This window comes from Arvicanthis niloticus, chromosome 16 (genome assembly GCF_011762505.2).
Source record: "Arvicanthis niloticus isolate mArvNil1 chromosome 16, mArvNil1.pat.X, whole genome shotgun sequence".
NCBI classification, from domain to species: domain Eukaryota; kingdom Metazoa; phylum Chordata; class Mammalia; order Rodentia; family Muridae; genus Arvicanthis; species Arvicanthis niloticus.
In genome coordinates, this window is record NC_047673.1 from 20,548,487 (window position 1) to 20,572,078 (window position 23,592).

Sequence of the window (23,592 nt, forward strand, 5' to 3'; positions counted from 1 at the left end):
GCCTATGGTAGAGTCTTACTCCTGTATTCCCCTCTGTACAAATCCCTCCCTCATCTCATTCTGACCAACTTCTCAGATACACCTTCTATTCTTCATTCCCCTGAGTTCTTACTTCTTTATTTGTAATATTTCAAGTATTTAAAACATTAAGCATCTGTTAATGCATGCTTCTCAATGCCATTGACTGGTTATTTCTAGTCACTGTTTTCCTGTTTGTTTTTTGGTTTTGTTTTAGTGAAACTAACACATGTACAAAACTAGAAAAAGCTTTAGGAGTATAAATAGTTCCATAATGCATGGAAAATGTTTTGTCCACTTCCTTATCCTTAAGTAACCATGACATAGTACCTCTTGAGTCCCTCCAGGGAAAGGAGTGTAAATGCCCATTATTCACTTATCTTTCTTGTTCTTTACCCTAAAGGCTCCATATAATCTATACGTGTCTATATTTTCTCGTTTTCCAGAATTCGAGGTATCTAACCCATAGCTCCTTATCAGAATTTACTTGGCATCCTTTATCATGTCTGCCTAGCTGATAGGCAGGCTGGATGATAACTTTCGAAACCAAGTCCCTCTGCCTTATCATGTCATGTCTCTTACCCTTTTGTGTCTGTACCCACCCACAGCCCCATTTCACGGAAACTCATCTGTCTTTTCATCAGCAGTGAGGATCTTTGTCTTTCCTATGGCTCTGCAGTAAGACAAAGCTATCAGAGACCCGTCACTGAGTGCATAACCCTTCAACTTGACTCACCTGCTTTTCTTACCTGTTCCCCTCTTGCTGTTTAGCAAAGAACCTGTATTCCCCTGGTTGTAAGTACAGGCTATAACATTCCATTATTGGCCTGCTTTCCCTTTTCAGTTCCTCTAATTGGATAATCACTCACATACAGACAGTGTCAACTACCCCTTGTCCTGTCTAGTCTCAGGTAAAGATCTGTCAATCTTCTTAGAAGACCCACACTCATGTCTTCTTGTTTGCTGGACACAATTACCTGCACTGTGGCCTGAGGGCTCTCATTTGTCATCTGATTTGTCATCTTTGGACATTTTTTTCCCTCATAAGTTCTCTTTTTCTGGTAATGACACTACCAGTGACCAGGCTTAAGATACAAGAATCAACTTTGGTTTTGTTTAGCTTACTTAATTATTTGCTTTCTTGCACATGTCTTAATGAGTCTGTACTGTCTGTTTACCTATTTTCATTGAAAGACAACTTTTCTAATGCCTGCTTCACCCAAGCTCGTTTGCCTGGGACCCCCACCCCCTGCCCCAGTCTTTGATCACACAAGAACATAAAACACCATTCTGAAATTGCCACTTGCAGACCTTCCAATTGCTGGCTTCTTTGTACTGAGTCTATTCCCTGATGGAAACCCTGTAGTGTTCTGCCCCATCTGGTATTGCAACACCTTTCACCCACTCTTCCTCACAGGCATCCTACTTGCATCAAATCTTAGGAGTTTTTCCTCCTACTTTTCATTCTTAAACAAAGAGTCTCTTCTATAATGCATATTTTAGTCCTCCCTGGTCTTCTGAGACCGGCAATAAGGACCATATCATTTATGAATATTTAGGCATGTGTCCATTCTCCTCTAAGCACGGATGCTAGATGTAATGAAAAACATTACAGAACTAGCTGTATGAAGTATGTCTTTAATCCCAGGACACTGAGACAGATGGATCTCTCTGAGTGCAAGGACAGCCTGCTCTTACATAGTGAGTTCTAGGCCAGCTAGGATTATGTCTTTGAGACCCTACCTCAAAAATATAGAAGTAAATTTAAATTTTTAAGTTCAATAATGAACAATTTTTGCAGAGGTGTTTTCCGCCTACCACCTCCAATATATTTATGCTAAAACTTATTTATTTATGAAGCGTTTACCCGAAGTTCAAATTTAAGTAAGTGGTTTTGTGGTCCTGAATTTTAGTTGGCAATTCTAGTTTTTGAACAGCAAAAGTACTGTGCTTTTTAGTAATGGGGGAAAGACAAGGTAAAAGAGACTGAAGAGTGTGATTTGAATGTTGCCCTTTGACATCCTTCTGACCACTGGAGACATCAACTCTATAAATCTCAGTGCACAGGGGAAGGAGTGCAATTCACAGTTGCAGTCAGTACCCTGGTGCTATGCTGGTGCCATAGAACACACCGATCTATCACCTGTTCTCCGTTGTCTTTGCTCAGTTCTGAGGTACTTAATGAACAAAATCCCATTATTTCCATTAAGGACAGAGCCACGGAAATCATTGAAAATGGTAGTAAGAAAAAGCATACACTTATAAAGGCTAGAAATCAGATAGTTAAAAAAAAGTTGAAAATGCTAGGAAAATTACAAATGTTGCACACATATATGTGCTGAATTGATTTAGAGGAAGAAGGATTGTGAAGGACAAAGCAAATCATGCAATTTGTGGAAAGTGCTGTACTTATGTAATTGACAAGCATCAGCACGGGATGAGGAAAAATGATGGCCAAAATAAGGGAGAAAGTGTTTCAGAGTGTAGCTGGAAGAATAGCACCAGAGAGCTAGGAGCCTTGTGCTAGCTTACAAGGGCCCAGGGACCTGCTGAGGTTTAAAGGAATGGGCTCATGACCATTCTGACAGTTGAAAGGGCTATTCATGTCTACTGCCTGAGGCAGGATGGCCATGTACTGAGCCCATGTGAGCAAGCACTAAGCTTCCATCTTCTGAGTAGTTGCCTAGCTGGTAAACTCTGCAAGGCAATGCACTGTGGACTGACAACATGGGACAGAAATTTCTTCAGTAAAAACAAGAGGATTCTAGTTTCCAGACCTCAGGTATGCATTCACAGCATTATCTGGTAGGAATTATTTCAGGATATACGTATGTGGGCTGTGTCCCACTGTAGAGTAGGTAGGTGATTCTTCAACCTTCTTCCTTTCCTTTTCCTCGAAGCCCCCATCTTTCATCTTGTATTACATTGTAAGGGGAATACACTTCTGATTCTTCCTTTACATTTCACCAAGCCACAACTATTTATATATCACAAATACCTACTGCATGAATGAATACATTTGGTTACCTAGAAACAAAATTCTTAATTTTGCACTTCAGCAACAAAATACTCAGTGAAGAATTAATAGGAAGGCTCAAAACAATAACTCAACAAAACAAATGGTCTTTTGAATGTGCTAATATTGTAAAGGCAAAAAAAAGAAAATGATAAATACAACTCTATATTGGCACTCATTTGTAATTCTAGCAACCAACCAAGAAGCTAAGGCAGGCTTCCTGAGTTCCAGGCTAGCATGAGCTACACAGTGAGACCAGGTTTCAAATCAAAAAAATTTAGGGAGTGGATTAGCGAAAGCTAAGGGTATATGAGGAAGCCTTATGGAATTCTACTAGTTTGTATGATAATTAAAATACTATGGTTATATATGTGTGAGTATGTGCATATGTATGCATGTATTTGTGTGTATGTGCATGTGTGTATTTGAATAAAAGTCCCCTACATGAGTTTCCTCCTGACAGAAGACATGGTTTTAAATAAAAACATTAGGGCCAGTAACACGGTTTTCTTCCTATCTGTTATTGGTCAGGGAGACCCCTATGGGCACCTAAATAGCACAAACTATTGCTAGTATGTAAATCTCTACTGCTGAAGACATCATTTACTTTGGATGCAATATATAAAGAATTTAGTCTTAATCAACCAGGAAGCTCTCTGTCTGATGGCTCACTTATACTGTGCCAGAAGGTTCTGGGTAGGCTTCTGAGGAGTAAATCCATTGCCTTCCCGGTAAGATGAGCCTACTGGAGTAATAGTGGCATGATGGTTATGGAGGCAACTGACTGCTTTCCGATTGGATAAAGGGCCCACACCACAGGAGGGATTTCATGCCTGCTACTGTAAAGCTGGTCCAAAGCCCATGTTTGGGGAGGCCCTAGACCCTAGGAGGAAACTTATTACTGTTGTTTTACTAGATGATCATGTTGTCAAACTGCCTTCCAAATATTTATGCTGGTAACCATTCTATTGCTTTGCTCTCAGCTATGATCAAGGAAACTTTGAGGCGGTAGGGGGAGTGGGTTGCCATTAATACAAAGATGCATAACAGTTCAACATGCCAACCTGTGGATGAACAATATACATCAATCCACACACCTATCTAAGGCTCAGAAACATGGCAGAAGGGAGGCTAGGAAAAAATGTAAAAGCTGATAAATAGAGAAGAAAGCTGACTTCTAGATATGACACAGATTTTGCACACAGCAACTCACAGTAGCTGTTGGTCACCTGCACAAAATCTGCCTAAGATCAAACTAGTTAAAGTTCCAGCATGGATTTGGGAGGGGTCCCTGAAGTTCCACACTTGGTAGATGGGTATTGGCATTTGATGACAGCTGAGTGAGTGATAATCATTTTTCTCTGAGGATGTGGCTGCTGATACATTGTCTGTGCCCTAGTGGGCATAGTTATCTTAATTAAAATGAATGCAAACATCAACAAAATAAAATATAAATAATATAATTTTAATGTAATTTAAAAAAACATTAATTTTCATTTGCATTGGTATTTTACCTGCATGTCTCTCTCTCTCTCTCTGTGTGTGTGTGTGTGTGTGTGTGTGTTTGTCATATCCCCTGGAACTGGAGGTACTGGTTGTGAGCTGCCATGTGTGTGCTGGGAATTGAACCTGGGTCCTTTGGAAGAATTAACAGTGCTCTTAATTGCTGAGCCATCTTCCAGCTCCCCATAAATTATATTTAAATACCAGATATATTATAAGGCTGAGGAACAGCATTAATGTGATGAAAATACAGTAGAAAGAGAGGGATAGTTAAATTCTAGGAGAATTCTAGAGGTAACTAACCTAGGCCTATGGGGATTAAAAGTCTTACAGAAGTAGCCTTTATGCAGAAAAATTGAGGAAAGATCTATTAAACACATTAAGAGTTAGGTGGAGAGAAATTTTTAAAGTACAAATAATAAAAATATAAGGCACTGCTGAGCCCAAATGGCAATAAGTACTCTGTGCTTTGCTTCACTGAAGGGGTACGGCTGTGGTATGTGCCGGAAAGCCAAACAGCAGATGGTTAAACTGGTCAAGAGAAGCTGCTGTGCCTCGGGGAGCACCAGTGAGCTCCTGAAGAGGCTTAAACAGGCAGGAGATCTGCTGAGAATGTAAGTTCCAAAAAGCTCAGCCTAACTGACTTAAGGCTACATCAGGTACTGGAAGATGTGAAAAATCCCTCCTGAGAAGACAGCTTGCCTTTGTTGCCCACAGCCCCAGTTTTATTTTAATTATGTGGGATTTTACAAGGCTGCTTTCATGCATGTACACAGTACCCTTTGGATAGTTCTCCCCCAAACCAACCAACCTTCCCTCCTTCCCTCCCTCCCTCCCTCCCTCTGTTCTTCTTTCCTTTCTGTCTTTTTCTTTCTGTCTGTCTTTCTCCCTCCTTACTGCTTGTTCCCTTTGTCCCTTAGACAGTTTTGGTTCTACCTTGATGTAACCAGTACAGATGTGATTTTATGTATTTATACTACCCAAGACTCGGGATCCTTCTCTTTTCCCTTTGGATCTTCTCTTACTACTGCAGTTATGGTTTGTCTTCTCTTCAGTGACTCTGACCTCCTTTACACCTAAACTATGTCTGTCCTTTCAGGCCTGATCCTCAGCTCTTCTTTCTTGATGTTCTTTTTACACTGACCTCCTTCTACCTACTGGCTTTAAATACCATCTTGGCACTGACAAGTCCCAAATGCACATCACCAGCCAGGACATTTCTCTGCCTTCCAGGCTCATGGACTTCCTATTCTACCCTCCATTTAGTCACCTAAAAGGATTCTCAAAATGAACTCTGAGCTCTCCTTTCAAAATTACCCATAATGCTTCCCTAGTATTAGTAATGGTAACACCATCATAATGCATAGCCCCAAGTTTGGAACCACCCAAAACATCTTTGTTTTTCATATCAATCTATCAACAAACCCTTGGATTCAAAATATGACCTTCCCCCCCCCCCCAATACTGTTATTGCCCATCCAGTCTGAGCCACAGTCATCTTGAACCTCGATCATTCTAAGAGCCTAGCCATAATGACAGATTACGGTTGTACTAGATCATTATAATGGATGTCCTTGCTTCTGCTCTGGTTCCCTATAGGTTTACACTTGACACTGAAGTTATGCTTTATCTTTGAAAATATTAGGTCATGTTTCTCTGAATAAAAGCCCCCATGGCTTTCCACTTCCTTTGGAGTCAAGGTCAAATTCGTTATGATGGCTTGCAATGCTATGGAGTTTCCCTTCTCACCTCACCTTCGTGGCCTTCACCATTACTAGTTAGTACTCCTCTTGTAACTGTGCTTTATATAACCTGGCCTTCTTAGGTCCTCAGAGAGCCTGCAAGCAAGTTCTCCCTTCAGAGCTTTCATCTCCTGTTAGTCCAACCACCACCCAGGAACCCCAGACCTGTGCCATCTTGAGTATACTGTTATTCTGAAAAGCAACTATATCAGAGTCTTTTTCTGAATACTTTATTGAAAAATAAAGTCAGCCTTCCCTCAAAGCCCGCTCAAGGCCCTCACCCTACTTTATTTCTCTTCACCACATGTCACATCATTGCTGTCTACTTTCTGACATTCATATTTATTCCATCTTTCTTCGGTAAAACTGTGAACTTTATGGAGCCTATAATGCGTGTGCTTAGGGCAGATTTTCCACTCAGCAAAACATAACTTAGCACACAGAGAGGACTTGTAAGTGGCTGTTGAGTAGATGGATGAAAATGAATGGGTAGAAATGGAGAGGAACCAGTGAACTGAAGATTTGTTTCAACACAGAAGAGGCAGACAGGGATGGCTGGTTGGATACAGGAGGTGAGGAAGACAGAGCCTGTCCAGGTTTTTTGACCCAGGACACTGACTAAATGGTCAGCTGTTTACTAAAGTAGTAAAAGGGGGTGGACTGATGGACTAAACACAAGGACAGAGAAGGATAAATTGAATGTTGAATGTTGGAATTAAGGCTATTTGGTGATATTCAACTGCAGGTGTCTTCTAGACAGCTAAAGTCATTGGCTTCATACATGGAAAGCATTCCTTTCCTCCTCCTCCTCCTGCTACTCCTCCTCCTCCTTCTCTTCTTCGTCCTCCTTCTCTTCCTCCTCCTTCTCTTCTTCTTCCTCCTCCTCCTCCTCCTGCTCTTCCTCCTCCTCCTGCTACTCCTCCTTCTCTTCTTCCTCCTTCTCCTCTTCTTCCTTCTCCTCCTCTTCCTCCTTCTCTTCTTCCTCCTCCTTCTCTTCTTCCTCCTCCTTCTCTTCTTCCTCCTCCTCCTTCTCTTCCTCCTCTTCCTCCTCCTCCTTCTCTTCCTCCTCCTCTTCCTACTCCTCCTCCTCATCTTCCTCATCTTTCTCCTCCTCTTCCTCCTCCTCTTCCTCCTCTTTCTCCTCCTCCTCTTCCTCCTCCTCCTCCTCTTACTCCTCCTCCTCCTCTTTCTCCTCCTCCTCTTTCTCCTCCTCCTCTTTCTTGTCCTCCTCCTCCCCCTTGTCCTCCTTCTCCTCTTTCCCCACCTCCTCCTCTTCTTATATTTTACATGTGTGACTGTCTATTTCTATTTGTCTCTGCACTATATGCAAACAGTGCCTTTAGAGGCCACAAAATGGCCTTTGATGCCCTGAAACTAGAGTTACAGGTTGTTGGGATCCATCATGCAGATGCGAAAACTCAATCTAGGACCTCTGATTAAGGATCAGCCAGTGCTCTTAACCTCTGAGCCATCCCTCCAGCCCTACAAGTACTCATTTCTCTATATAGAGAGAAATTATGTGGGAGGGTGCTGGAGAAAGATAAGAGCCCAGAACCATATTCTGGTGTAATGCTGCATCCTAGCAGGGCAGTGCATGTCTCAGGTTAAAGCACAGATCTAGCCACCCCTCTGAAGTTACAGCCATTTGGCAAGCCCCTTTCTCCAAGCCTTCAAAGAGTCTCATTGTTAGAATGCAACCATTTTTCTGTCTGACTCTGGGGGTTCGTGCTTGCCATTCAGAACCTACTATATTTTACTGCACCTCCTGACATTGTTACACAACATTTATTGAAAGCACATTTGATGGTAATGAAGTTTCTATTAACTATGATTAAATCTCATAAAGCACCTGAAGATAATTTAAGATGTGCAGAAGCAGAAAATGAAACATTCGGTTTAGTACATTAGGAAACGTAATTGATTAAATTATCTCATTTACAATAAGTGCTTTCATGAGCTATGCAGTGCACATATTTTCCCCAGTTTGTCATTATGACTTGCCAACACATATCTTAAGACTTCAGTTTCTTTTGTACCTCCCTGCAATTCAAAGCTAGCTCTTTTGCCTGTCTGCTTTCGAGAACAGTGTAGAAAATTCCCTCTGACTGATGGAGTCAACCACCAGGACTTTTGGAAGATGGTGTGTATCGCTATATGTAGGAACAGGTTGTTTCTCAATTATGTTCATAATTGACTTTGATTTTGCATCAGTGATGATTCATGTCGTCTTAAACTCAGCCCCACATTCACTGAACAGCTAGCCTGAATTTGGATAATGCACTTTTAACCATGCAACTCACAGAACCCCGACTGGATTCCTCTGGGAACCTTTTGCAATCAGGTTGATTCTGGTACAGTTTTATTTTTAGAGAAATCACAAATTAAAATAGTTTAAGCTATTCTGCTGCAGTATCCAGCAATTACACATGGTGCTTAGTAGCAGGAACCCCAAGCCAAAATGAACTGAGTCCCTACAGAAAAGAAATGGCTTCTGTGGGAGTTACGGCTGAAAGTACAGATGTAACCAAATTAGAAAGGCACAGAACTCACAAACTGAGCATGAAATTAATCTTTAAAAAACACACACACACACATGCGTTTCTAAATAATCCTCATCACTGGTCACCACATGACAACTATGAACTTGTCATACGGTACACAAAACCGGGGGGGGGGATACGAATGATGCCAATGAGCCTAAGAAGCTGCTGAGTGTCCACTCATCCCAGCTGCTACCCTGGTCAAGACACAGTCACAGGTTGCATATTGAAAGACAAATTTCTCTTCCCCTCAATGTGTTCTTGCCAACATACATGCGCACACACACACACACACACACACACACACACACTGCTGAAGTTGTTCCCAACTCAGTCTTCAAAAGCAAGTGTGCATGAAACAAAAAGTCTGCTACCTAGGTACCAAGGGTTTCTTTACAAGCAGCTGGCAGCAGTAAATAAAGATACTGAGGAATTCTTAGACTGCAAGCTCGTGGCCTCTCTGAACTGTTGGTTTCCCACAGCAATATAGTGGAGCAGAAACAAAATGTCTGGATTTTCCTCACACATCTCCTGATGCCTATCCCTGGGTACCTATTTCTGTCTGTCTTTTAAGGTCTTTATTTTTTTCTAAAGACGTTAACTAATAAGGGCTATTAACTTTGCTAAGAACTTTGAATTCCAATTTTGCAGATTTAAATGATCAAAATCCATTCATCTTGTATTAAGTGAGAGAAATTAGACACAGACAGGTTCCCAAAGCAGCTGGACGTCTGTCTACTTTAGCTATTTATGCCAGCTGTATGGTTCTCTCCTCAGAGCTTACACTCTCAGGATATGTTCATATATATAGGTGTGTGTGTGTGTGTGTGTGTGTGTGTATGCATATTGAAAAAGCTTCTCTTCCCCTCAACATGTGCTCCTCATACATACATACACATTCCATGATATATATATATATATATATATATATATATATTATATGTTCCTATATATAGCACCAATATGTTTTGTTTATCTCTAAATTTATGTAATTCCTTAAAAACAATATCATGTAGATCTAGGAGTATTCATCATCATGGATTCTAATTCTCTTAATTTTCCTAAGTCGACTATGCTTATTAAGGTCCCAGCATATTCCAAGATTCTGCTCTGTTTTGGTCTCCCCGGAGAATGCTAAGGCTATGGTTTTCAACATGGCTGCATAATGAAATCACTTGGGGAGCTCTGAAAATTAAAGATTTCTGGATTCTGATCCCCTGCTCCCCCCCCACACACACACACTCCTAATTTATTTTCCCAGGTAAAGCCTGGGAGTGTAATTTTTAAAAGGTTTCTAGCTTAACATAAGTGCCATCAAAGCTGAGGACCACACAATCAAATGGCCAGCTGCCAACCATTTAAGACATGTTCTGTTCTCTAAATCCCCTGGATGCAAAACAGAAATAATCCAAAGGCCTCTTCATAAAGCAAGCCTGTAGCTAGGGAACTAAAGGCCCACCAGCTCCAACACCAACACTCAGCTTGAATTTATTTCCCTGTTGAGGGCTAGCTCCTAATCTACATAGTGACCATGGATGTCCCAGCAGGTGAGACTCTAGGTTTACATTCTCCAGAACCTTTCTTCCCTGACTTTTCCTGGAAGGGTTAGGAGCCAGGCTTTTGCCTACAAGGCTGCTTTCCATGCAAGTGTGTACTGACAAATATTTATTGATTTTAATGCTATGAATCTCTCCAGAAATAAGAATCCTAGATGACATTTGTGGAGAAATGGACTTATAGGCAGAAAGAATCAAGAAGAGAGATTTACTTTTGCTTGGAGGGAGGGGAAGGGTGTGCATATTTCTTTTTGATTTAAACCTCTGATATGTGACTTCAAACTCAATGAGGAGAGGCCCCAAAAGCCCTGGATCTGTCAGAGGACTTTGGTTCTGTTTGGCTCCTGAACAAATACAACAGTAATGCAGCAAATATGAGAATAAATTATAGCCACAAGAGGAAAAATAACTTACTTTGGGGTTTTATTTCATGAAGAGGTTTTTTATCTAAAAGAAAGAAAGAGAGAGAAAGTTGCATTTAATAAATTTACATGGAGCAGATATATTCCCTGTATTACTTTGTATGGACCTTTATAAATGATACATTTTCTCCCATTTGCAGGCAATATGGATTATGGGGGCCCATGATTTTCTTTAGCATTCCAATTTTTATATTTGTCTTTTTTTTGAAATACTTTCATATAATGATGATTTTATTTACGAATATATTTTTCTCTCCAGTTTTCTGGCATATTTTTTTTTTCCTCTGTTGCTTCTGCTAGATTGTTATCTGCATGATAAGTGCTGGGAGCTTCCAGCCTGCTCCTTTTAACGTCCAGTGAGCAGCCTGCTCAGGTAAGAGATGCCATTTCACTATACATGAAGACAGAAAAATGAACCAGGAAATAAATATTTAAAGGGATCCTGCATTGGTTTGCAATAATCATGGTCTGTATGTAAACTCCCAAACTGCCTGTTGAGCGTTTCCCTGGGGCTATGGGTGCAGTGTTGTGCGCAATTTGGATTTGGGATTTTTTGTTTTCTCTTTTCCTAATCCGTGTGTTGTCTTACTCCATGAAGAAGGTGTCACTGTATATGTAGTAAGCTGGTGAGGTGTGTGTGAACGGAAAAGGCACTCAACTGGATCTCAGAGGTCAGAGGCAGCTGAGGCATTTGGGATTTTTCTTCCTCCCCACTAAGCACTCTCTTTGGTCTGACACCCACCAGCATATAATTCTAAATCTCACTGACTATGGTGCCCTAGGCTTCCTTTGTTTTGCCCAGGAGCCCTCTCTTTCGTCCTGCTCCACCTCAGGTCAAACACCACCACACTGGAGAAGGCAGTGTGTGTGTAGAAGGCAGAAAGGATAGAACTCGTTCAGAATGCTAGGATTCAAGTCTTTGCACAGATTCCTGCACACACGGAGTGTCTGGCTCTCTTAGAGTCCTCTCTTCTAGACTTTGAGGGGACACTGTCAGATTATATAGGTCAAGGTCATAGGTGATCATTCAGAGTCACATCCCTTGGGCTGTGAGAGATTACCTTCCCCAGACTCGCTCTCTGTGAGTCTGAACATGAGCCATCCTGAGTGAGGATTACCGATTGTGGATTAGGGTTTTAACAGACTCAAACAGAGCGCTACCCATTTTAGAACTTCATAAATATTATCTGACTGACTTCTCAGTAACCCCTCCCAGGCAGATAGGCTTCTGTGGTCAGAGTTTGTCCAGGAATTTCTACTAACTAAACCCACGTCTGAATTTCATATTGATCTTGACAGAGAGTTCATTCAGTACATAACTGCAGTGTGCTTTGTGTGTTTAGCTGTCTGACCTGTTTACAGAAGCAGATTTTACAAGCAAGATTCAAACCATCCTCCTGTATGTGGATCATTTAATAGTAGGGCGAATGAGACAGCAGAAGGTATTGTCATCAAATGAACAATTTCTGGGACAAGAATGTATTATTTATATTGACGTGGTTACTCAAGATTTTCATTCAGGTTTCAAAGAATTCTTGCATGCCCCTTGCTGCACAGACTCGACACATTTCCCTGAGAGCAAGTAAGTGGCAGCTGGAAGTCCAGATGCTACTGTTCTCAAGAATAAGAAGGCAACGACTTTGGTGGGTTCAGCCAAGCTTCCGGTTTTTTTTTTGTTGTTGTTGTTGTTTTGTTTTTTGGTTTTTCTTTTTTTCTTTTCTTTTTTTTTTTTTTTTTTTTTTTTGTTGTTGTTGCTTTTGCTTTTTTTTGTTTTTTTTTCCCTATCTGCAAAGTATCTGAAAGCATTCGATTTGGCAAGCTCTGAGAGACTGGCAGGCCGGGGCTAAGACACTGGAATGGGATACACTGATACAGCCACAAGAGGAGATGAGAGACTCCTGTTTAGAACTCTGGCTAAGCTCAACAGTATTTTTCTTCTAAACCATGAGAATGAGCATTATCCTGGAACGCCCTTAAAACCAGGTGAGATACAGGATGGAGTCTCAGAAAAACTCATCAAATATAACCAAGCTGTGAGAAAGGTGGGGTGGTGGAATTCTATTAGGGATAGTCCTGAAATAAGAGTGAATATGGCTGAGAAGCCAAGGGTTAAGGTCTGGAGATAGAGACCCTGACATACGTGCACATGAGGCAGGAACCTTGCATTTCCCTCTGATCCAGCTCCAGTGCCAAGGTAATTGTGCAAATGAGGCAGATTGTGGGGGCTGCACTGTCTTTAAGGGTTCCACATACCTTCCTTGGGACTTCAGTGTTCCTACAGTGAACCAGGTATAGAAATGCCCTCTGTCTTTCCCACTCAAGTTTAAGTGGGATGCATACAGGACCACAAAGCAGAGTTGGCCTAGGTTTGGCTTACTACCTGCAGTAAGTGGGAGCTGAGGAAGGAATTTCACCATGTGATGATGGTTATGATGGTTCATGATGTTTATTTTTTTGCTACTGCTTGGAGATGGATCAAAATGCCAGGTTAGGAACTTCACTGATTTGATCTAGTGTCTCTGCTAGAGTGAGAGCAAACTGAGTCAGAGCTTAGTTTCTTGATATATAGAAGAAGAATAGAATCCAGAAATTTTCTAGGGAACCTTTGCTTCCATCCTCCCATGGTTAGCCTTTCGGGGGGCAACCTATGATATGAGAAGAGAAGCCATTCATATCGGTTTCCTGCTGCAGTGTCTAAATGCCTCAAAAGGCCACTGTTCTACCAGTCAGCGTCTCTCCTATCAAGCAGCATCTTGTAGAAGAAACTGGAAAGCTGGCTCCCAAGTACACCAGTTCCCTGGCGTTAGCATCAAAACTGGGTTCTGTTGTGTTTTGTAAAAATAAGAATACCTCGCAAGGAAGCTTCCAAAGCATGGCATTTTCCTCGGTGAAACACTGAAACTGATGTCAGCCCTCTGTGTGCACTAAGGAAGGCCATCTCCTGACCTCACCAACTTTGAAGGCTTGGCCCATTCCACAATGAGGTTTTATTCTCTTTGCATAATCAATCTCTCACAAAACTCAAGGCCATGAAACAACTTGGCCTTGGTCAACCAAATCCTCTCCACTTTAATTGCCCTCACTCCAAAGGCCATATTCAAATGCCCCTCTAGTAAATTAATCCATTAGGACCATGGTTCTTAATGTTGGCTGCACATTAGAATCACCTGGGGAGCTTTTAAAATAAACACCCATGCCTGGGCCCTATTCCAAGAGCTCCTGATTAATTGGGGTTTGTGTTTTTGTGATTACCACTACTTCCTGGCAAGAAATCAGGGACCCTGTGTGGTCAACACCAGTTAGTGTCTGCTTCCCTCAGGGGCTGGGAGGTGGCAGCACACAGACAAGTCTGGGAAGTTGGTTTTCTATTTGACAAGCATTGAAATAGTGCAGTTTGTTGCCAGTAGCGGCTAAGCAGCAGTTGGGGGGGGGGGGGGGCGGATTCACAGCCATTTCTCCAGGTCTGCCTTAGACCCTGGGAGACCAAAAGGATGGAAGGAAATTGATGGTATGTAACTGCAACTCTGCCTTATTTAGAAGTTTGTCTTAGAAAAATCACATTTACCGTTTACTTACTAAGCATCCTAGACAGGCACAGAGGAAGAAAAGATTTTACTAAGCAGGATAAACACAGCTAATGTTCAGCCAGATATGCATGTTTAGGCTTTTCTTTAATTTTTATTTGTATAATACTAAATATACATATGCATGCTTATATACGTGGTAGCGTGAAAATATAGGGAATTTGCAGTCAGTCACGTTATTGTTCTCACGTAGAAAACTTGTCTCTTATTGTTCTTCTTTCTGCCTTTATCATTATTTAGTGCAGTAGAAATATGGTTGTGGGACTCCCACCCCCTGCCAGTATGTGTGTGTATAAAGGTGTATATGACAGGATGGAGCGGGAAGGATGAGGGATGGGAAACAGGAGGGGAGGGTGGGAGCACTTGACTTTTTATGTTAGGTGATGATTCTTTCTCTTCTACCTTAATTTAGTCTTTGCTTCTTTCCCTCCCATTCAGTTTCCCAAAGCATTTCCATGGGATCCATTGTTCTTGAGAGCTATTTATAAAGCTACCCACTGGCACCTAGCCCCTACTAGAAACCAAATGCAGCCAGCCTCATGCAGCCCACGCACATGCTGGGGACTTGAGGGATTAGGTCTGAGGTGGCAGCAGCCCTGGACAGATGGACGCCATCTCCAACCCTACAATTCTTCAGATGCCGTGAGCTGGGATTCTCTGACACCTGTGCCCCTCGGTTTCAAACACTGCTCTCAGTGTCTGCATGGTCTCTGATCCTCATAGAATCAACACAATACATGGAACAGCAGCTCTTTTCCCAGACTACAACCTAAGCATGTCACTACAGTCAACATTTAACCTTCTTTTACTTCATTTTCTTTTCCAAAGACTGCTTTCATTTCCTTCTTTGTAGAGTATATTCTTTGAAACCTTTTCTGACCTGAAAATATGCATATCAACACTTTCATTGTAATTCACTTTGCACATTTTTCAAACTCACATTGTTCAGTTTACCAATATGTGAAATAATCTGTCTTCCCCCCCCCCCCACCCCCCCACCCTTCTGTTTTATTACAGTTTCTAGCCTCAGCAAGCAACACTGAACCCCGGTCCTCTGCCACCTCAGACCATAACCTACTGTCCTGCTTTTGTGGTCTTACCCCAACAACTATGAATTTGTTTCTAGAGATCCTCAACTAAACTCATGAAACTGTGCGTGTGATAAATCTATTAACTTCAGCTCCATCGTAAGCTCCATTTCAGTTCATGGCATTGCCTCTCTCTGGGACACTCCTCTCATGACAGTTTTTCAGAAACACCTCCTGCTTCAGAGATGCAGATTCTGACGTCTCTGGTGATTGCTTCATTAGCAGACATCACTTTCCTTAGGTTGGACAGCTTACAGTCCATAAAACACAGATTTTTTTAACCTAATGATTTCCTAGGTTTAGATTTTCTCTTTTTTTGAACTCTTTTTTTCTCTTTTTTGAACTAGAATGTACCATGCTAGAGAGTGATGAGGCTGTTAAGTCTATGTGGCATTGCCAGGGTAAAATCATAGGATGAATAGTATGGAGAGGGCTGGGCAGATGACACAGTCAGCAAGCCACCTGAAATAAATGGGGGACCTGAGTTTGGATCTCTAGTATTACGTATATGTTGGGTAGGCACTGTGGCTCATCCCCAATCCCCGCATGTGGGAGGGGAGCCCGAGATCAAACTGGAGAGACAGATTAGCCAAACTGATGAGCTTTAGGTTCAAGTGAGAAACTCGGCCTCGATAAATGAGATAAATGAATTGAGGAGTGATTCAGGAAGATACGTAATTTGATCTTGGGCCTATTTGCCACCCTACCCCTTATCCCATACATACACAGACATTACAATCAAATACATACCCAAACATACTATAAACACACCCAAATGCAAAACAAAAGAAATCACTCAGAGGAGCTGACTAAAAGATGTTTCATTATTTGCAGATGGGGGAAAAGAGAGGCTGGAGCTATTGATTACCAGTGTGTGTGTGTTTCATTTACTCAAGCATTACCTCTTTCCCAATACTGAGAGATAATTACCAGCCTGTTTTATGCCCTGTGAATGCTGCCCAAGGCTGGAGGAAGTCCCAGGGCCTTCCTGAAAGCCTGCATTAGCACGGAAGAAAATTAGACAAATAGAAGGCCTGCTTGACATTGGACACATCACGCTGCCTGAGTGTCAGGCAGATGCTGACTGGATAGGTGAGGATTCTGATCGCATGGTGTTCAAGCACACAGAAATGCAGGAACCAGTATTTGTGTTCACTCTAAACCTGTCTAATGAGCAAAATGCAGAACAGATAAGTGGGAGAGTCTTCTTCTTGTACTGTGTGTGTGTGTGTGTGTGTGTGTGTGTGTGTGTGTGTGTATCCCTCATTGCCCTTTCCTGATAAGTTTGGGGATGCAGAGAGAAGAGAAGACCTAGTGAAGGTCACATATTTAACCTACCACAAGATGGGTCAACGCCTCTCTTTCCCACTCACAACTCCCGCCAGCTTCCCAACATCAGTAGGTGAAAAACAGATCCATTGATATCTTCCACCTACAAATTTTCAAGATCCCATGATGCTTATTAGGTGAACTGCCACAGGGCATACCACAGACCCGTCAGGCATGTCGTACTTGGTGACAATGGCTCTAGTACTGCCCTCTGCTATCACTGATGATTAGTGTTCATTTAGGAGGTGCAATCTCCTCCCCTCCTTTGCTTTTCCAACTGCTGTATGTAAGATCCAAATATGTGTCTTTAATAACTATTCTCGCAAGGAGTGTTTCCATATTTTATTTTGAACTAACTAAATCATTGACATTTCTAGACTCCGTGTCAGCATAAAGTTTTGCTTTTACTCATATATAATTGTATTTAGTTATTTGGTAGAATGTTGTTTCAACATGTCCTTGCCTTGTGCAGGGTAATCAGCATGTCCATTAGCCAATACATTTATCATTTCTTTAATATGAGAAGATTCAGAATACCCTCTTTTAGCTATTTTGAACCACATTTTTTTGCTGGCTATTGTCATGTTAACATTAGATCCTTTTCTTCTTCTCTAGCTATAACATGGCATATGGGAGCCCTTTATGCCACTCCCCACAGCCTGTGGTGACCATTTTGTGGCCACACAATCAAAGATGATTTAGCCATTAAAAAAGAAAAAGAACATTGTTACTTGCAACAATAGATAGATATGAAGATCACTGTGGTTACTGAACTAAGGCCAGTGACAGAAAGCCAGATAGTTCTGGGCAGTGGTGGCGTACGCCTTTAATCCCAGCACTTGGGAAGCAGAGGCAGGTGGATTTCTGAGTTCGAGGCCAGCCTGGTCTACAGAGTGAGCTTCAGGACAGCCAGGGCTATACAGAGAAACCCTGTCTCGAAAAACCAAAAAAAAAAAAAAAAAAAAAAAAAAAAAAAAAAAAAAAAAAGGAAAGTTAGATGGTCCATGACTTTATTCATTTGAAAACACACAAGCTTTCCACAATGCTCTCTCCAGTTGCAGTCAGTCTGGTCTTTGGTTTGTTTCTATGATGGGTTTTATGATGCTAGAAGCCTTCACATTTCAAAGCTCCTACAAAGCCTTTCATTAATTTCTGCAACCTCTCTGCTCAAAACTGGTTTCCAAGGGGCAAAATGATGATTTCCAGCTCTGTTCACAGGGAAGATGCATACTGAACTCCCCCTCTGGGCCAGGAATGCTCTACCTTGATCCCTTTGTGTTTGCTTGCAATAAATGTCTGCACCATTCAAAAGTGTGTGTTAGCTGTCATACAGCTCAGTGGGTAAGGACTGGGCTAGCACACAAAAATACCTTGCACCCCTCACCACTGCAAAAGACCAATCAAGCAAAACACAAAAATGGAACAAAATGTCCAGAGCAAATGATCACTTAAGATAGATGTAATATCCAGGTCTTTTAAGTATTAATCAATGTCCTAGCAAAATTAGCACATTGAATACATAATTAACTGCATTCCATGTTCATTTCAGAGTTCTTCACAATAACAGAAAAATAGAAACAATGTAAATGCCTACTGATAAATGGATATAAAATATGTTGTTGACAGCTGGTAGAATGTGATACATGTATATGTAGACATGGTATATCATATAGATATATGACAGAATATTGTTCAAACTTTGTGGAAGAGTCACATAAGGACTTGGGGACCCTATGCTAAGTGAAGTAAAAACAGCCACAGACAGAGAAATACTGCATGGTTTGTTTTTCCTGTGGAATCTAAAAATGTCAAACTCGGGCCAGAAAGTAAAGTGTTGCTGCTTAGTGGTAAGTCAAGGGTAGAGGCAAAGGTTGATGGATGGAAAGTTTCAGTGTAGTTAGATCAGGAGGTTCTGGAAAGAAATGTCCAGTGTTGTGACTACGGTCAATATCATACTGTGCATTTGACGTTTGCTTGGAGAGTGGATCTTATAAGCGATGCTGAGTATGCCAATTAGCTAGTGCTGGTATTTCCCAAGTCCTCATGTGGCAAACACTCAGGCCATAGAGTAGAAATAACAACAACTTTTAATGGAGAGTTCCACTAGACTCCAAGGAGGGTCCGGAATGCAATGGAGGGTGCTATAATGGAGGAAGGCTATAATGACTTATCAACTGCTTAGATAATGTCTGACACTTGCTATGTGTGGGTGACAAAACTTGGCTCACAAAGAACTTCTTCAAGAGAAACAAATCCGAGGAGCCCTAGTTCAAACATCCTCCCTCACCCTTTTCCCATTTTGTGCTTTTTCTAAGCCATCCTTCTGTCTCAGTTTCCCTAAGGGTAGGATTACCAATCTGTTCCACCAAGGCCAGTCACTCTTGCTCTTGAAAGTACTCAAGTCCTTTATATTAGACGCATGGTTACTATTATAGAACAAGCAGTCAGTCTTTCCTAGTTTATCACCAAAAACAGGAACTGAATAAAACAAGAACGCTAAGTATCTGTGGACTGACTTAGTGCTAAGTGTTATAGCACAAGCAGAAAAGGTAGCTTTCTAATAACAGGTATTGTATATGTGTGTGTGTGTGTGTGTGTGTGTGTGTGTGTGTGTGTGTATACACACATATATACATATATATTATATTATTATATAATAGGTGCTTAGAAGCCTTAATTCCATAAATGAGTCCCAAATAAATATAGTGTCCTCTTTCACTGGGATTGGGCAATTTACTTCTCAGTTAAAAAGTTGCCTTGTACTCTGTGTAAGGGTCTCTCAAATCTTTAACTTTATGTGTGAAAGAATGAGATTAACTTCTCAAAATAACACAAAAGCTCTGAATCCTGAAATTTCAGTGGTGCCTTACTCATTTCCAAATGGCATATGTGTTTGTATACATACCCATATATATGAGATTAATATCAAATATCTAAAATTATTTTCAACTTTCAGAGCCTCCATGGAACTTAGACATTACTGTGTGCTTATTTCCTCAGATGCAGTATCATGATTCTTGCCCATAGTCACAGCTGGCTAACAAAGCATCTGAACTGAAACCACAAAATCTTGACTCCTAGCTCAAGGATATTTACTATCTATTGTATTTTTCTAAGTGATATTAGTGATTTTCCATTCCCTCTAACACTAACATTGTTGTGAAATGAACATCTCAGACTACTTGCGTTTCTTTTTCTTTGATGGCATCGTTTCGGGGGAAGTCTCGAAGGGTGAAAGAACTCGTGATATTGGCATCTTCAGTTCACAGGTCACTGTTTCAAGTTCTCTTGAAGACATACATATATTTAATATGCAATCAAAGGGAGGAAGTAGAACCAAGATACAAGATGTCCTCTATTCCACTCATTTGCTTCCTTTAGCACACCCTGGAGGCCACTGAATTTTATCGAATAGATTGCTCAGTTTTAAATCACCTCTGCCACTGGGTACTTGCCTTTTCTTTCACAGCCAAGAATTCTATGAGTTGAGTTCAGTTATTAAATCTTTCTTTAGCCCAGATGAATATTTCTTAGCACAGAGTTTTGTGGAGTTGAATCTTGAATTAATTACAATGTTAATGTTGAATCTGTAATTCAGAGAGCTAATTCTTTTTCTTTCTTTCTTTCTTTTTTTTTTTGACAAGTCTAGATGCTAGAAACTTCCCTAACAGAAGAGGACCATGGTCATCGGTAGCTACTGAAAGCTGTTTCTATCAGCTATGGAAACAAACGAATACACAGACAAATCAAAAAGACATCATAGATGCTAATTTGATCCCTCCTTCCATTCTATAACAAAGGAGATTTGAGTTTATGTTGAGAATGTGGAATGGTTTTGTATATATCTTTCTATGTTCATATATATATATATGTATATATATTAAACATCAGCTCTCAGGGTGCAGTTTAACTTTTTATATAAATGGAATGCTTGATATGGAAGTGTGAGACTTCTGGGGGCTGCATCTTCTCTAAAGGACACCTAATAACATAATAATTTTTGTTTATAGGCGATTGCATTTAGGCTTAGGAAAATCAAGAACTTGGCTCAGAGTAGTTATGTTCATGGAATTCAAATATTATTATAGCTCAAGTGATCTGACCAAAGTGCCTACATTCTTGAACCTGTCCTTTAGCTGAGGGATGAATTTTTAACTCCTCCTATCTCTCTCTCTCTCTCTCTCTCTCTCTCTCTCTCTCTCTCTCTCTCTGTATGTGTAGAGAGAGAGGCAAGAGGCTTCATTCTTTTATTGGTCACAAACCTAAATTTATTCCCATTTCTAATCATTTGGAAAGAGAATGAGCGGTTTTAACTCATAAACAGAGGTCCTGGGAAAACTCTTTAGCTGTGCTTCTGGATGTAGACAGCCAGTTTCCTCTGGCTGTCTCACCTCAGAAAGCTGGTCCTTTATACCTTCCCACAATCTCAAGTTCACTGTCACTGTTCTGACTCCCTACTGTGGATGCCAATTTTCTCTTTCCTTCCAGTGGATTTACATCCCATCTACTTCTGGGTTCTCTGGCAAATATTTTACCCCCTTAAGAACTTTCTAAAACTTTGGCAGATTGTATTTCTTCATTTTGCATCATCATGGGAACCTATTTTTATTTGTATCTTATTTTTAAAATACTGTTATCTATTCTGATTTTGTTATTTTCCTGCAAGTAACCTGGTCTGTAAATGAAGGCATCTTCCTCTCCTGCTGTCCTAAATCAATTTCAGAGTTCATTGTCTTTATATTTCAGGTTTTATTTTGATTATTCTCCTGAACGCATTTAAGAAGAGTTTATGGTAAATAAACATCCATGCATTCTTGTTAAAGTACCGCATAGTATGACCTGCCTAACTCCAGGACAAGTATGTAAACAGAGGGGGGGAAATGCATCCCAGCATGCTTAGGAGGAGTGGATGAAGATAGGTGAAAGAGATAGAAGGAGAAAAAGAGAGACCTGAGAAAGCAATTCTCAGCTAGGGCACTCTGTCAGGCAAGCTTATGGGCAGTGTAGATCTATGGGGGATAAAAAAGGAGTTGGTCATGAAGAATATCATGGTGATAAAAGGAATTTTAAATGTTTCAGACATAGCTGGTAGGAAGGAAAGAGACTTTTCAAAGCATACAACAACAATGGTCCACTGGGTGAAGGTCCATCCTTATTTGGAAAGAGGATTACTTCCTAAAACAATCTGATACCTTTTTACTTATAAAAAAGGCAAGATAAAAAGAATATATGAGTAGATAATAAAGGAGGTTTTATGATCAATCTTTGCATGGTTTATTTATTTATTTTATCCTTTTTATGGTCAATTCTACCTAAGATATGGCACATTAAGTGAGAGTTTTCTTCCCATAAAGCAAAAGGCAAAAGAGTTTTAGCTTCTAGAATTCAAGGAATACTTCCCGTATGACACCTGAGGATTGAAATGTTTATGTTGCATTTTCTTTTTAAATTAAATACAATGGAAACTTGAGCCTGAAGTAATTCCATTGTCTCCCGAAAGCTTATGATATACTGATCTTCTTATAGGGTGTCCCATAATGGGACAATGTTTACTGGGGTATGGGGGAGATTTTGTTACGAACTTGCCTAATGACTGCCTGTGTACCCAGATCAGCATCCTTATGACTTCTGTGTGTCTGCAACACCACATACACATTTGCTGTGCAGTGCACACAAAGGCAACTGTGAATTAATCAATTGTTTGTTATGCAGCAAGGCAAACTACCAAGTCTTTGTTCAAAAGGAACACCTAGTCAGCACTATTAATCTGAGTTACTGCTGGATTTTTACTTGTTTGCAGTGTAGGAGATGGAATCCAAGGCCTAATTCATACATGATAGGCAAGCATTCTACCATGGAAACTGAGCCCCTTTCTTTCAATTTTCTAGCCATTTGGGAAGAATTTACAAGCTGTAGGACACTTTAGGGCCACATAAGAATAAACTGCATTATGATAGTATCGTGGTGATGTCATTTTATGTCTTGGCTACATAGACTTCTTGCTGGAACTAAGCAGCTATGCAGTGAACCCTGTTCTGGAATTTAAACAAGTGTAATTAAACAAGTGTAATTTCAGTATTGTTTCTAAATCTTTGTCCACAGAAAGAAGTAGATGAGTTTGGTGTCGGTAGAGGCACTTATTTAATATCATCTTATATGAAAAAATAGGTGTTCCATATAAGTCACTGGCAAAAAAGGAAGATAAAAATTGTTATTTTGGGTGCTCTGAACTATTCTAGGATAAAATGTCTCTTATTCAGTGGCCTAAATAAAGGAAAGGGGTGGTAATTACTGTAATAGATAACAATGAGGTCAGAGAAAACTCTTAACAAAGCAACCATTATTTTCATGTGATTACAGCTTCATCCTTTCAGGACTTTCCTCTAGGTCATTTAAGTGAAAGGCTCAATAAAGAAAGCGTTTGTATTATTAGCTGGGCCTTGGGAATGTTTGTTTGAGCCACTATTGTATGGTTGTCATTATCTTCGATGCGGCTTCCAAAGTATCCATTCAAACTTTTCTTTATCAATGTGCCTATCAGAAATGAAAACAAACGGCCATTTAACCCAATTGTCCTTTTCCAAGCTGTCAATATTGAAGTGACCTATGCTCTCTATCTTTCCAAGATGAACAGATTCGTTTGCAGGTAGCATTGCCTGGAAGATTTCCTCTTTCCTTAAGTCCCCCGTGGCATTTCTCTGGCTTTAGTCATACCACACATCTAGAGGCTAATCCCTTCCTCCAAAGCAGATCCACTTAATCTTCTCAAGCCAAAGCCCTCTTTTTTCCTTTTT

General features: G+C 40.7%; 1 protein-coding gene across 8 annotated transcripts in view; it reads right to left on the reverse strand.

The window, feature by feature from the left end:
- Positions 1 to 23,592, reverse strand: part of Unc5d (unc-5 netrin receptor D) — a 506,034-nt gene that overhangs the window by 73,500 nt on the left and 408,942 nt on the right. For 4 of the 8 annotated variants that reach the window (XM_076913982.1, XM_076913980.1, XM_076913978.1 and 1 more), the window contains one exon: positions 10,790 to 10,822. The exons of the other annotated variants lie outside the window; for them this stretch is intronic. In XM_076913982.1, coding sequence (XP_076770097.1) covers positions 10,790 to 10,822 — 33 coding nt within the window. The remainder of the gene's footprint in view (positions 1 to 10,789; positions 10,823 to 23,592) is intronic. 8 annotated transcript variants of the gene reach the window in all.